Source organism: Mangifera indica, chromosome 2 (genome assembly GCF_011075055.1).
Source record: "Mangifera indica cultivar Alphonso chromosome 2, CATAS_Mindica_2.1, whole genome shotgun sequence".
In the NCBI taxonomy this organism is placed as follows: domain Eukaryota; kingdom Viridiplantae; phylum Streptophyta; class Magnoliopsida; order Sapindales; family Anacardiaceae; genus Mangifera; species Mangifera indica.
Genome location: NC_058138.1, coordinates 20,187,339 through 20,203,174, shown reverse-complemented (window position 1 = coordinate 20,203,174; position 15,836 = coordinate 20,187,339). Strand labels below are relative to the sequence as shown.

Here is a 15,836-nt window from a genome sequence, read left to right as displayed (position 1 = left end):
AATAATTTCATTTTAATATTGTGCAATAATTGGAATTACCAAAAAAAAAAATCCCTTATTGGCAGACTTATGATAGTTTTTGAAACTATTGGAAATTCAGATTTTACTAAGAAATTCGGGTAAGTTTGGAATAAGCCCTCAAATATTTAAAATAATAAAGGGGCATTAGAAAAGGGCCAAAACGCGAAATGTGAGCGGAATGTCGGTGGATGGTAGGGTTTCAGTTCCCGCCATTAAATTCCGGCAAATCCTCACCGTAGACGACACTCGTTGTCTTTCACTTACTAAATACTTATCCTTTCAGTTCGGCTAAACCAGTAGTTCCAATGGCTTACATCAATCACAACCGTGCCAGTAAGTTCCTTCTTTCCTTCTCTCATTTTCTGTTAGCTTCCCGATGAAGTTTTAACTTCAGATTTGATTAAATTTTTCTCTTTTGTTTCCTGGCTAAGTTAATTTACTTTAATGTGCCATTTTGCTAGGGTCATTGGGTTAACTAATTATTTTAAATTTATTTATTTTTGGACCCCAAAGATTTTGGCTTTGCTGTATGTTAACTTGTACTTGGTTATTTTCTTGCTTCATTTTCTGTTTGTTTCCTGATAAATGTACTATGAGAGGCATAGAGAATGAAGTGAAGTTTTGGTGCTAAAGTGTATTGTGCTGTTTGAAGCGTTTTGCTTTGTTTAAGTGAGAGCCAGAACAAACTTAGGGTTATGTAGTGCTATTTTGGGGTGTGTGGATCTAGAGGTCATTGAAATAATTCATCCTAGCGGGTGGTTTTTTGAATTATTTTTTGGTTCTCGGGAGTGTTATTTCTGTAATTTTTTATTTTAGCATACGCGAACAGTGGAATGTGTTTATCTGCGTGGAGTGAGGACATTAAAATAAAGAATATAATATGACGGAAAGAGAATGAGAGTGACCATCTGCATTTGTGTATACGGTTTGTCTGGGATCTTCATAACAGCTGAGACCCACTTCTATGCAGCGCTTGTCATGGTTGTTAACTTAATAATCATGAACTTGGCCTGGGATTTGACTTGCTGGATATTTCTTACTCTTCAATAAAAACTAATAATGATTAAACATTATTATGGAGCGCACACACACACATACATTTTTCTATTATTACCGGATTAAAAGACAGAAATTAATGTAAAAAGGTTTAAAAATTCACATACAATTTATTAGAAGCCACTCTGATCTTAAAAAAAAAAAAAAAAGATTATTGCTTGGATTCTGCTTTAAAATATTTTGCTGCAAATAGTTGAGCTTTGCCTTGATAATAAAGTACCTTCTTGTGGGTCAATTGTAAGTCCAAAAAATTTCGAAACAAGAACTTTCGTTTAGTTCCTTTTCTTTGTCTCTTTATTTTTGGTACAAGGCATTATCAAGAGAGTGATATTCATGTCTCTATATTCGTTGGGCAGAGTGACTTAAATTTCTGTTTACTTCTTTTTACCTTGTCAGCAACTGAAATGGAGATGTAATTTCTATCTCTCTAACTACTGTTGCTGCTTTTTTCTTTTTTTAGCAGATTAAAGCTCCCAAAGCTCTTTTTATATTTTTTCCCTTGCTATAGCGGGGCAGATATGAGTTTCTGTAATATTTAGTGATTAGATTAATGCTTACATCGGAACTTGTTTGAAGATATATTGGTCAGAAAAAATAAATCATCTTCTCTATGCTCATGTTAGCGAAATTTTTCAGTGGCAGAACTTGGTCGAATGGATGAAGACATAAAGTTTCAAATTCACTGTATGGAGAAAGAGGCATACTGTTATGTTTTGAGGGCTTTCATTGCCCAATCTGATCTCCTTTCATGGGTATGCTATTGTGTTTTTGACCATTATGTTTCCCTACTGTGCATCATCAAGTTGTATGAATTGCCTTGATCGTGCATGTTATACTTCGAATTTATCTTCACTGGTCTGCCATAATCACCCAAAAAACCCTTGTCACTGCACAGGGCAAGGAAGGGCTTATTACTGAATTGAGAAAGGAACTTAATGTTACCGATACGGAACATGGAGAACTTCTTTTGCAAATCAACTCTGACAAGTCAATTAAAATGATAAGGTCTTTGTAATCCTTTTAGTATTCATTTTGCTATGCTGTAGTTTGTTTTTCTTTGTTTTGATTATTATGTTAACTCAGTTTGTGGTTGATATTCTTACGCTTTGTTGATGGCACATTTGATGTAGGGAATGGCGGAAAGGTGCTCACCATGCCCAAGAACCACTTTATGGAAAAGTGGATGCTTCCAGCTTTCTTCCAGGCTTTGCTCCTGATTCAGTTGGCAATACAGTCCCAAAAAGAGTGAAAAATTCTCATTCTTCAGTCTCAAAATCTCAGAAATATGTTCCATATAGTCTACCTTCTCCAGGAACACAATCCCGGAAATATGTGTCACACATTCAACCTTCTTCTGTAACTCTTCCTTCTCCATTGCTGGTAAGTAGAAGCAGTACAAGGTGAAATGGTTAATTATTTTTCATTTTTTCTCTGCTTCACTGTATTACACTTTAAAAATAATGTGTCAAATATTGATTGTCCAAAGATATCTGACCCCACCAAATCCTTTAACATAATGAAACTACTGCTAAATACAATGGGTACAAAACTGGAGAAATGTTTGGAGAAAATTTTTAACTGAAAGAGGAGTTATGTATTAAGCATTAGTGTTCAGACACGGTTATCAGAATTTTTTTTTTTTCACATAATTAAGTGTGGCCTATAATTTAATAAACTGCTCTGAAATGTGTCAAAGCCCAGTGGAGTTAATTAATGTGGTCCAATTTTTTCAATTAAGGCAAAATTTTGCCATATTGTAGTTCCTTATCATCTTATTTTACCTGATGAGACTTAAAGTTAAGAACTGAACTACCAAAAATGATTTTGAATCTTCTGATTTAAGTTTAGTTCCTACCTACCTGAATTTTGTGTCCAGTGACAACAATTGGCAGTGTTAGGGTAATTTTGGCAATGCAACTGATACAGCGGTTTTCATTGGATTGTCATCCGTTTGTTTTGTGCAAGATTTTTTTAATCTTTCGACTTAGGATTTATGACCATGATAATATCATAATTTGTTCTTTCTGTCTGTGAGGTGGTGGTTTATGTGGTACAAAGGATTTGAGAAATTCTATTTTTACATTGAATTTATGTTTACTTTTGAAATTCAAATGCTAAGTGTACAAGTTTTAGTGGAAGGTGACATTATAATTGGCAAAAAGTTGATTTATCTAATCTTTTTCGCTGTTGGTGAATTTATAATTTTTTGAGAGAACTATAACTTTGTTAGTTCCAGTTTCAGATAGCAAGTCAAGAAATATGATTCAGAATGATAATTATTATTTTTTTCTTCTTACAAAAATATGATCATTCGAATGATCCTTGTTAGATAATTGTTCATTTCCACAGAATTACTGAGTTGTTACATAAGATTCTGTGTAAAGTTTTAGATATTATTTTTTTCCTTCATTGTTCTTTCTGTTTATCAGATGAGTATAATAATTTGAATTTCGGCTCCTTAGATATGATATTTGCATGCATGGTGTCAATGTCTTCACTATTTCCAGGTGCAATTCAGGGATGATCAACCTAACCATGAATCAGCTGTGATCTCCTCTGGGAATCCTGAGCAGTCTATGAAGATAGTTAATCATAATAATCAGGCACCATCTGATGGCAAACGAAAAGTACTGGGGAAATTTCAATCAAAGAAAGGTATTCATGCACCTGACGTTAAGAAAAGATCCCAAGTAATTGAGATCCGTGCAACAGATAAGCTTATTCACAAGGTGAGACTGAAATGTTAGTTGTCTGATTTCATGAGTTACTGATATATTAAAATTTCAATGGAGTTGGTTTGTGATTCAACAAAAAAAATCTTGGATGTAAAAAAAGTAAGAATTTATATCCTATTTTGCAATGTCATACGTATGTTGTGATCTACCGAATTTGGACCTTGGACCATTTCCTGAGAGCTTTGTAAAGTTAATATTGTTCATTTATCATGTGGCTAAACCCATACATTCAAATGATATATGGAAAAAAACTCTTTTCACACGATTTTTAGGATTGCAATTGGTAAAAAGTATAAAAATTGAATTCATTAGAATTATGGAAATAGGCTATGAAAATCAGATATCTATGTGAAATTGGATGAACTTTGAGAGCTTTGAGTAGGATTGGAACTTTTGTTGTCTTCAAGATTGGCATTTTGCCATATAGTTTTTATAGTGTTTTCCATTATTTTAGTGTCAGTCATGATATTTGGATTATACCAATCTTGGTGGTACAGCTTGGTTGATTTCTATTGATGCTATAACTTTATTTAACATAAGACATGGTACGAGCATGAATTGGTCAAATGTTATCTGGGTCAGTATGATTAAGTTGAGATCTGTATAATACTAGACCAGTATCGATACCATTTAATGTTATGAGTTCTGTGTGTTTCACCCTTTTATGTGAATGATTACCTATCAATTGATTATTTTGTGTGTTGCACCCTTTATGTTACAAGTTTCACATTCTATATTAGTAGTCTTTCTTTTTCCATTATCAACATTTGTTTTGGAGGAAAATCCCTCGAATAGTTTTCTTAATAACCTTCAGAGGCATATAGGGAAGTTCGTGGGGATTCTTGTCTCCATAAAACAAGGCTTGGAATTCTTTTTGAATATGCTTAGGAATTCCAAAATGTACTCACTCTTTTTCTCATTGTATGCAAATCTTAGTTATTAGCTTGATGCATATTCCAAATATTAGATTTTGTCACCTTATCTGGCAGCTCCAACTTCTATAGAGCCTGGTCCCGGATGTGTTATTACCAGCATATTTCCTTTTTTTTTTTAAATTTTTGTTGAAAAGAAACAATAATTTCTTTTTTCTTTCTTTTAACAATATGGATGATAGGCAAATTGGAGCAGCATAATGGGTAAAGTAGAAGTTCACAACTCATGAGTCTTGATGTTTTGTGGATTCTATTCTGTTTCTAGCTCAATTCACCCTTTGTAGCTTCTCTACAGTCAGTTAACTCTCATCTTTATATACTGTGCCAAAAATGTTGTTCTATTATAGATGAGAGATTGCTTTGTTCGCCTCCATCTGTCACCTTATAGTGCACATCTGTATATGTGTCACAACCATCTGCAGCAGCTGCATAAATAGATTCCTAGTTCCATGTTTATAGCACATGCCCATGCAGCAGTGTCTTCCACCTCGTCTAGTGCAGGAATTTGTATTACCAACATTTCTTATATAGAGTATTATTGTACTAAAGCATTTATAGGGAAACAAATGGGTGAAGTTAAAGTATACTACCTTTGGATATCCTGTTTCTTGTATGTAGAACCGAGTGTGTTCTCTACATGGTTGCATGATTATAATAGTATGTTTGATCTCATAACTCCTTTTGAAAAGCTATGCTCTACTTTCGTGGACCATATTTCAATTGAAATTGTGCTGACATTAATTAGTTTTAGCCTTGTCATTTTAGAGAGTCAAGGTACTTGACTCTTCAATTGCGCCTCTAAAAGATACTGGACGTGCTAGAAAATTTAATTTTATTACTGCCGATTGTCTAAGTAAAGGTGCTCAATTTACTGAAAGACTTCTGTCACTTCTATAAGATATTGTGTGTTTCAACCCATGGATTATGTCAAGCTTAAAAGAGAAGAAGCTAGCACCTAAGGCTGCACTGTTTGTGCAGGGAAATAGTTGGGCTTTGACACTAGACAATGCCTATATGAACCTGGTTTTAAAGGGCTAATAATTCTTGGATACTAAACAAATGAAAGCAAATTCTTTAGAAATTATGGTTTCATCTTAGCCACTGAGCTCTGTTATGCACTAAGATTCTTCTGTATTGGATTATACCAACCAGAAAAATTCTCACAAGTTTTGTCTGGTGGAGGATCACTTTGATGAACTTTTTCTCTGTAGTACGAGTATGTTGAGTGTTTTAGCGTAAATACACATTTATTCTCTTTAGAAGTTCGTTTCTGTTGAAATCTCTGAAATCTTTGCATCTGGCAGGTGGAGAGGACAATCTATGGTACAAAAAACCCTAACCCAGTTCAAATTGAAGAGGCAAAGTTAACCCTAAGAGTATCTATGCTCAATCCCCTCTTTTGTACAATCCATATTATGTTATTCTGTTTGCATCAATTATTATCTGTTTTATAAGAGGCTGATTGGATTTTCTATTCCTCACAATTAGTGATGCTGTGTAAATTTGAAAATGTTTGTAGGAGCATGAAAGAGCTCTCTTAGATGCACTTGGTAAACTTGCTGATGTTTCAGATGGTAAGTCTCTTATTTCTATAATCTTCTTGGTATTCTCTTTGACCTGTCATATAAGCTCATGGACAATTTTAAATTTCTAGATGAGCCGCCCTACGAAATGCAACATCACTACCACTCCCACAAGGAGCATCCTGGAAATGGACAGGGAATTGAGGCACACTGCAACTTCTATAGACAGGCAGGTGGGTTTCATGGCTATCATAGTGAGGCTTTTGGTCAGATGAAATCTGTCAGAATGGGAGTCTCTTTCCTCGATGTGCAAGGTGATGAAGATACACCTTGACCTCGCCTTGTGCTTAAAATGATGTAGATAATAAGACACCGACATCAGGCAGGATTCATCATTTGGGTTGTTAACAAACTAGTCATTGAATGGTGATTATAGTATTTTGCTGTCATTCTAGGCCTTTTCATTCAGGGTATACTTCTCTTCTGTATGATAGTGGCTCCTAGGCCTCCAACTTAGTAGCATGCTGATATCAATTGAACAGCAACCTTGATGTGTACTTCTTAACCATTAGGAATGAATTATGTCACTACTATGGTTAATGTGTGAAGGGTAAATGCTATGAAGATCACATTTACTATAATTTTGCTCTCGCAAAATTGAAATGTTATGTTATAACTGCCTTAGTATTATAACATGGCCGGGGATATTTATTGATTTTGCATTTGATACACAGCATACAATAAGGGTTAGCAGTGGCGTCACTGGTAGTAGAGGGATGTTTGTTTGCCCAAGAGATGTTTGTATGTTTGCTTAAATATATTTAGGGAATGAAATCTTTTTAGCTTCAGTGGATTTTCTATTTATTAAGGATAAAAGTTTTCAGTTGGATGTGGTCTTCACCTTTTGCAGATTTTGAGTTGTACCTTAGGGATTTCGCCTCTGCAAGTTCCTTATTCTTGGTAAGTTTTCAAAGCATTTCATATTAACTTAATTAATCAAGTGCTTTAAGTGGCTCTTCTGGCTTCCATTTATTGGGCCAGATTTATGGACCTAATCTATACATTAGCATACACGTCTTCTTTCTCCAACGTATTAACAGGTCAATTTCATTTTCAAAACGTTTTATTTATTTATTTATTTTTTGTCCTCCCAAAAGAAAGTTGAAACTTGAAACCGTCGGTAAGCTGCTTTGTACACTATCGGAAAGATTTGGAAAGAGTGCTCAAATTTTTGATACCAAATTCATTATGAGAAGCGAAAATGAGATGTTGGCAGATGTAGGCAAGGGTGGAGAACAAGAAGTGTTGCTTTGAACTCGAAGGCAACAGAGTTTGGTTATGGAAATTTACAGCCCCCTAACTCTACAACGCACAGCCTAATTTTCTATAAGGAGTTTAGCTTCCCTAGAAATGCCTGAGAATTAGGTGTAGAAATGGGAGTGGGTTCTGGCAAGCCGGCTTTGGCAATAGATCACCATGTCTAGAGGTTGGGCCAAGCTAGGCCACCAACATGTTAGGGTATGTGGCACAACCCAGAGTCCTTTGGGTCGTGCCTTTGCAAACCCTCAACAGAGTTTGCATGTTTTTACTGTCAATAAAATTATATACATTTTACATTTTTTTTAATGTTTTATTATTTTATTATTTTTTAAAATTATTTTTATTTTTTTATTATTTTTAATAGAACATATCGAGTTAGTTCGTAGGTCTAATTCCAAAGTAGAGTTAGATTTAAAACGAGTTTATTCAAGTATGAAACGAGTCCGAATTGAGTTTACCCTGAAACGAACATAAACATGAATGTGAGCTTGGGTTTTAAACGAAAAACAATCATGAGCCTAAACCCGAATATGGGTTGAGCAAAACAAGCACGACTTTCTAAATGAAATAAAAATTTAAGCAAGTTGCATACGATACTAATTATTGTATATTTGAATAATCCAGAGTTTGAAACAAGGCTAAGATACGATCCCAAAACCGAGCTTAATAACCAAGCCGAGATGAATATCTTGTGTAAACTTGAGTTAATGCAAGTAAATTATAAACAGTAAAATTACTAAGCAAGCCAAATATAAATATTTAATTAAGCGAATTCGGTGAACCCAAGTCAAGTCTGAGCCTTGACCAATCCAAAAGGAGTCAGACCTTGTTTAGCTTGACTTAGCTAGTTTGCAGCCTAAGGGCCCGGTACGATCAATATGGCCTGTGGTGGTGCAAAAAATGAGGGTAGAATTGCCCCGGTCACAATTGGCCATATCGCCAAAAAAAAAAAAAAATTGAAGCAGAAGAAAGACGTGGTGAAGGAGAGAGGGGGAGGGAGAAGATGATAAAGAACTGGCGAAGGAGAACAAAAAGAAAAGACAGTATAGTAAGGGGCAGTGCAGTAATTTAATTCCTTGCTTCAGTGTCAACGTCATTTTCCGTCAACAACTTTAAATTTTAGGTGGAAAAAAGCTACTTATGCATTCATTGATTGAGACTGTTTAAAAATGTCAATCACTCTTGATTATTATAAAACTAAGTGGCCTGTGTTAAATCTGTCTGTAATTAACTTATAAATTGACCTCTCTTCCTCAAGAATATATTTTCTGGTGAAAGGAAGCTTCGTCGACTGAACCTATTAAACGTACTTACAAATCCAGGCTGAAACTTTGCAATGAATGAACACAAATGAAGATTGCCATTTGAAATTAAACCACACAATATTCACCCAGACGTCCTTGGAACTTCATCATTGTCTTCCAGAAACTTAAAACAATTAACGCTCTTTCCCATTTCTCCAAAGACTTATTCCCACCCAAAATATATTATTGTCCCAATTCCTCTTCCTTAATTTTGAAAATTTCATTTATCCACTCATGAACGTTAAATCTATTAGTTTTAAAGGTAAAATTATTATTTTTTTATGCAATATTAAAAATAAACTTAAATTTTATTTTATTTTCTCTTCTTACACTTTAAAAACTAATCATTTCCTCTTTAGACTAAGTTTTAAAAAATGATATTTTCTCCTTTAGAGTTTAGTTTTCAAATTGTAGCATTAGCATTAGCAACCTCTCCCTCTTGACACTTTCTCTCCCTGTAACAGTCTTTCTCTTGTCACTTAGACCTCCGACTGACGTTGATTGAAATTGAAAAGAAAAAAACAAAATCTCATCTTTGTCTAAGAAAATGAGCATCTTCCTAGAAGAAGATAAAGCAAACGCTTATTTTTTCAGACGAAGACGAGATATTCGTTTTCTAGACGAAGACAAGATCTTCGTTTTCTCAAATTTAATTGACATCATTCGGAGATCCAGATAAAAGAAGAGAGATCATTGGAGAAGAGGTCGCTGACAATAGCACTGGAGTTTGAAAATTAAACCCTAGAGGAAAAATATTATTTTTTAAAACTTAACCAAGAGATGAAATTGTTAGTTTTATGAGTTTAAGGGGGAGAATGAGATAAAATTTTAAAGAGTTAGAGTTTCATTAACTTTAACTACTCATAAATGAATAAATAAGATTTTCAAAATTAAAGGGTGAAAACTTAGAAATACTGCATACTTTGGGTGGGAAAAAGTCCTTTGCCTTCTTCTAAACACAATCATCCATCTTAATGTAGGCCCTCATTAACGATCAAATCCATAGCTAAATTCCACCCTACACCATTAGCTTTATTCTTTCCCATTTTAGAAATATATTGATTTTAATTAAGCTAATTTTATAAGTCCTTGTGAAAGCTTATATTTTAGAATCCTGCTCTTAAAGAAAATACCAACTCTTGTATCAGAGACAAACTGTTTATACTTGTATAATTACTAGCTAATAACAAATGTTATGCTGTAGAAAGTGTCTGATTGTCTCGTATTTTTCTCATCTGATAATAATTTTAAGTCTTCCCTACCAAGCTGCGAGCATGTATGCTCCTTAAACTTTTTCAGTAATATTGCAATTTTTTTTAACTCAGGAGGAGGTCTCTAATGTCAACATCACTTCCTTGCTCCGCAAATTTTATATACAAAATAATATTATATATAATTATAATAAATATTAATTTAAATATTAATAATATTATATTATTATATAATTTGATATTATTTTATATTTTATTTAAAATTATTTAATTATATTATGATAGTAAATTGATTAATCAAAAATATACTTTTAGTATACTATCGGTAAAATTTAAATTTAAACCTTTTATTTTAGATTTATATATCTTTATTATTTAAACTACTTTTTAAAAACAATAATATATAATATTGGTATTTAAATTAATATTTATTATAAATATATATAATTTTAATAAAATTATATATTATACAAACGTGTGAATTTGATTTAACGATAAAGTAACAAATACACCTAAAAGGATAAGGGGACACATTGGTACCCAATTTAACACATAGCATTTCTACACTAGGCTGAAGAGACAACTCATTCCCCAGCAGAGTGGTACTCGTTCAACACTATGGAATTCTCTCCTCAAAATTATCACCATTAACATCTCCTCTTCAACCTTGTTTGAATGGCAATCCTCAGCTCCATCTTTCATTCCAAGAAACTCTTACTTTTCCTCAACATCTCCTTCCTCTTCCTGCTCTCTCTCTTTCTCAAAACATCAATCTTTCCCCACCAATCAATTCAACTCAATTCACTCCCCCGGCAAAAATTTGTCGCCGACGGTTGCACCGGCCTCCATGACTACAGTGATTACCAATCTAAGTGTACATATGTCAAGTCTCAAGTGGGTTGCGAGCCAAAAGGTTATATAAACTATCTTAGAATCTTCTACTGCACTTGTGGCGAATTTCCCTTTCTTGGTTACGCTCTGCTTCTTCTGTGGCTTCTCGTTTTGTTCTATTTAATGGGAGACACAGCTGCCAATTACTTCTGTTCATCTTTAGAGACCCTTTCCAGGATCCTGAGACTCCCTCCAACTATCGCCGGAATTACTCTCCTTTCTCTCGGAAATGGGGCTTCTGATGTCTTCGCCAGCATCGTTTCCTTCACGAGATCCAACGACGGAGATGTTGGTTTCAACAGTATTTTGGGTGGTGCCTTTTTCATCTCCAGTGTTGTAGTTGGTGTCATAAGTATTTTGACAAATTCTCAGGAGATTTCAGTTGATAAGCCAAGCTTCATCAGAGATGCTCTCTTCTTTTTATCAACTCTGCTAGCTCTTGTTTTGATAATTCTTATTGGAAAAATCAGCTTTTTGGGCGCAATTCTTTTTGTTTCTATATACTTCATCTATATATCAGCAGTTTCTGGTTCATATTTTTATCAGAAAAGTAAAGAGAGCAAAAATATGACCCTCTATGATGTTCCAAGGAGTGAGGATGATTTTTTAGAGAGAGGCATACCGTTACTTGGTTATGTAGATGAAGAAAAACCAATTTTAATGGAGATCAAAACTAGCAGCCTGGAAAATCACCATCATCAAGAGCAAAATTCATCTTTTTCTGATTACATTCACAAGCTCTTAAACGTTTTGGAGCTACCTCTATACTTGCCAAGAAGACTGACAATTCCAGTTGTTAGTGAGGAGAAATGGTCAAAAACATATGCAGTAATTTCGGCAACACTGGCGCCACTTCTCCTGGCAGCAATCTACAACACTCAAAGGGAAAAAAACACAGGTTCCAGGGTCAGCCTGGTGACATTCATGGCAGGAGGAGTGATTGCAGTAATTCTGGGAAATCTTGCCTATGTCACTACCAAAAACTCAGGCCCTCCAAAAACAAGTTTATTTCCATGGGTGGCGGGTGGGTTTCTGATGAGTGTAACATGGACATATATCACTGCAGAGGAACTGGTGTCTTTACTTGTTTCAATCGGCAATATTGTCGGAATAAGCCCTTCAGTTCTCGGTCTTACTGTTCTGGCGTGGGGAAATTCCCTTGGGGACTTGATATCAAACGTTGCCATGGCGATGAATGGTGGGGCTGATGGGGCACAGATTGCGATATCAGGCTGCTATGCGGGGCCAATGTTCAACACACTGGTGGGGCTGGGGATGTCGCTTGTTTTTTCTTCATATTCCGAATACCCATCGGCTTATCAAATTCCTGAAGATCCTTCTCTCTACGAGACTGTAGCTTTTTTGATTGGAGGTTTGCTCTGGGCTCTGGTAATTTTGCCCAGAAAAAATATGAAGCTCGATAGGCTTTTGGGGTGTGGACTTTTGGCCATTTATTCTTGTTTTCTTTTTCTAAGGTTCGCCAGAGCTATTGGTCTTCTAAAACTTCACTGAATTTACACTGTCCGAACCTAGTATTGGGTTACTAATTAGTAATTAACTTTGTAATTTTGTCATTATACATATTCATAAAAAAAGAAAATGCCAATTAAGCTAGTTGGTTCTTTCCTCTTCTGTTTAATAGATATAATAACCTTATGATATTTAGAATAAACGAATGCTTGCAAATAATTTATACAAACTGAAGTGTTAATTTGTGATTAAATGATTTCATTATTTATTTTTTTGAATAATATTATTTGTATTTACTTTTGGGTATCTAAATGATATGTTTATTATTTTATTTTTAATTCAAAATCACTCAATCATTTAATAACACCAATATATACCGATTTATATACTTAAAGTGATTTTGTATAGTTTTAATGTTTTTTCTTTTAATAAAACTATGTACATAAATAATAAACGCAACTTTATATACAAACAACGATATATCATCATATTATTAAATGATATTAAATTAGTATAAAACAATACACAATCATATTGTGACATAACAATAATTGTGTATAAGGTTATTATTCGTGCATATAATATTACTTTTTTTTTTAATTTCAAATTCACCTAATAAAAAATTATCATATCAGTTATATTGATAAATTTGTATAATTTATTGGTACATTTAATATTACTATAATATTTGCTATACCTCTTGTTGGGGTGTGATTGATTTAAAATTAAAATTATTTATTTTATTTAGAAATTTATAAACTTTTTTATTCTTGATAATTTTGTAAGAAATGTAATTTTTTGTTAAGTAGCATTGAAGGGACAAAGCAATTTGTTCACTCAAATTTTAAAAAGGTTATAAAGAAACATTTTATTTTGGGATATTAATTAGAATACTCATTTTTATGTTTCACTTTTTTTTTTTTTTTTATATATAAAATTTAAAACATAAAATATTTAAAATGTTTTTAAGTATTTTATTCACCCCGTTAAGGTATAAAATAATATATTTGACTGATCAAGCAATCTATCTGATCAAGTAACCCTATCATAATCGGTTGTCTAATCTATCCAATCATGACCAAGTTGATCAACTCATTTGATCAATCTCAAATTTTAAAATTTTTTTAAAGATAAAATCAAATTAAAAATATGTTATATTTATATAATAAAAAAATTATATATATATATATATATATATATATATATATATATATATAAATGTATTATTTTAATTAATACACTTTTTTTTTTGTCATTATATATATATATTTCAATATAGAATTATTAACCCAAAAATCAACACGCTATCTAGTTAGTTAAAGTATTGCATAATCTTTGAGATATAATTAAATAAATTAAAAGCAATTAGTATGAAAGAAGGAATCAAGAAACTTCTGAATTTATCCTCACGTAACAATTGGAATAAGTTAACAATCACTATTTCCCACCTAACCTTTGATGAAATACAGGATCGTTCGCTCCATGATTGAAAAAACTATTTTTTTTAGTTTATATAGTTAAAATTTATTTTTATCATTTTGTATAATATATATCATTTAATTATATCTTTAATAATATAAATAAAATATATTTTTATTTTAATTACTTTAAATATTTCTTTTTTAACCTATTTTTCATTTTTTTTTCCACTTTCTCATTTCTCGATTCTTTATTGTCTTAAAGCATCCAAGAGATACCAACAGAACAAAGAGATTTCTTGGTCTGGGTGGACGTCCATGTCGCTTGAGTGGAAAATCATAATGTCAGGTGGCAACGATGCCTTGGGAGTTGATAGATGATCACATACCCACTTGGGTGTAGTGTTTGGGTTAGACTTCATGTGATTGTTCTTCACCATGAATAGCTAATCGAGTCCCTTTATTTTGTTTAGGTGATGAGAGAGCAATGTAGTGTGGATTGTTGATATATCTAGGTACATTGAATTCATTTGCTTTGAGATAATCACTTTAGACGAGTTAGTTTTCTCATTCAATGCCTCAGTTGCAACAATATTCATCTAATATTAACAAAATTTTAATAATCAATGTTTCTCTCAAAACAATGAGTGTTTTATGAGTGAGAGAGAGTTTGTTAAAAGATTGTTTATTGATATATAGTCGTTAACGATAAAAACGAGATTCTAATTCTACTATAACTTTATAATTTTGAATTTATATAATCTTTATCGTGAAAAAAATTTATAAAATTTTTGAAATAAATTGATATAGAAGGTGATTAGCAGTTGGGCTCTTGGACACAATAAAACATAATTTGGGGGAATTGAAACAGGACCACTCAACAAGGAAAAATTAAAAAATATTTAGGTCTCAGTTTTCAACCATTTCCTCTTGTACCTACCTGAACTGAAATTGTCTTATAGTATCTTAATGCAACTTCATCTCTGTTCAACACTAACACAAGGCTTCTCTTGCAGCCTCAACCTTAAAGGATTGCATTTGAAGCTGTGGGTGGCTTCTCTTGCACATGGCTTCTCTTACAGCCTCAACCTTCAAAGATTACTTATCTTTCATGAATTTTAAAATTTAGGTTTAGACCAATATAAATTAGTTATTTTATTTCTCTCTGATCAAATTTTGTAAAAATGATAATCGAACCGATATTTGTAAGATAAATGAAAAGGGTATGCCAAATTCGTAATTACTCGTACCCTTGATAAGCTTTTATGATTTTTAAATTTGGGTTTAAATTAAATAATAGTAATTACCTAGTTGATCATGAGATTTTATGAAGGTATTAAGGGTGAAATAGAAGCTACTAAACATGAAAGCCAAATAATGGGAAGGGAAGGGAAGAGAAAGGCAAGCCCAAGTAGAATGACATGATTGACATCAAAATTTGGACTAGCTTTAGCAAATTGGTGAAAGATGCATGCACCATGTGCTAAATTCAGCCAGATGATGCCTTCCTGCCCCATGCTATCAATAATTGTTTTTTAACCTAATTTATTTATAAAATGACAAAACAATATAATGAAGAAGATTGGGTAGGGCTTAGTCACTTTAACTTGTATCTTTATTTGTAGTTCTAATAAATTCTCTTCCTATTTAAGCCTACCAAGTATCTTTTTAACTTTCAATAATAATTAAAATTATTTTAATATATAAATTAATAAATATAATTATATTTTAATTAAAAAATTATAATTCTTTTAACATAACAGAACAATGTTAACCTATTTGATTAAACAGGTTAAACATGTTGTATTAAACACAACATAATATATTATTCTTTCGTTAACTAGGTTATTTTGTATCAAACATAAAAAAACCATAACACACTTTATTGGTTATTATGTAAATTATATTATATATCAATTAATACATTATCCCATTTATTAAACATGTTAATTTAA

The 15,836-nt window shown here is 32.6% G+C and overlaps 2 protein-coding genes across 2 annotated transcripts; both read left to right on the top strand.

Moving 5' to 3' along the window:
* Window positions 1-169: 169 nt before the first annotated feature.
* On the top strand, window positions 170-6,908 carry LOC123209721 (protein EMSY-LIKE 3-like). The gene is made up of 8 exons (XM_044627849.1): window positions 170-354; window positions 1,714-1,829; window positions 1,973-2,082; window positions 2,208-2,457; window positions 3,585-3,806; window positions 6,049-6,120; window positions 6,264-6,318; window positions 6,399-6,908. The coding sequence occupies exons 1-8, from the start codon at window positions 327-329 to the stop codon at window positions 6,599-6,601; spliced, it is 1,056 nt and encodes a 351-aa protein (XP_044483784.1). The 5' UTR covers window positions 170-326; the 3' UTR covers window positions 6,602-6,908.
* A 3,733-nt stretch (window positions 6,909-10,641) lies between these two features.
* Window positions 10,642-12,607, top strand: LOC123198314 (cation/calcium exchanger 1). The gene has a single exon (XM_044613003.1). It carries the CDS (start codon window positions 10,778-10,780, stop codon window positions 12,503-12,505), a length of 1,728 nt encoding a protein of 575 aa, XP_044468938.1. The 5' UTR covers window positions 10,642-10,777; the 3' UTR covers window positions 12,506-12,607.
* The last annotated feature ends 3,229 nt before the right edge of the window (window positions 12,608-15,836 follow it).

Bases quoted from the DNA above. Each gene is read 5' to 3' on its own strand.
- LOC123209721 (XM_044627849.1), top strand. From the start codon at position 327: ATGGCTTACATCAATCACAACCGTGCCA. The intron at 355-1,713 runs GTAAGTTCCTTC...GAAATTTTTCAG, and splicing joins CATCAATCACAACCGTGCCA to TGGCAGAACTTGGTCGAATG. The intron at 1,830-1,972 runs GTATGCTATTGT...GTCACTGCACAG, and splicing joins AATCTGATCTCCTTTCATGG to GGCAAGGAAGGGCTTATTAC.
- LOC123198314 (XM_044613003.1), top strand. From the start codon at position 10,778: ATGGCAATCCTCAGCTCCATCTTTCATTCCAAGAAACTCTTACTTTTC.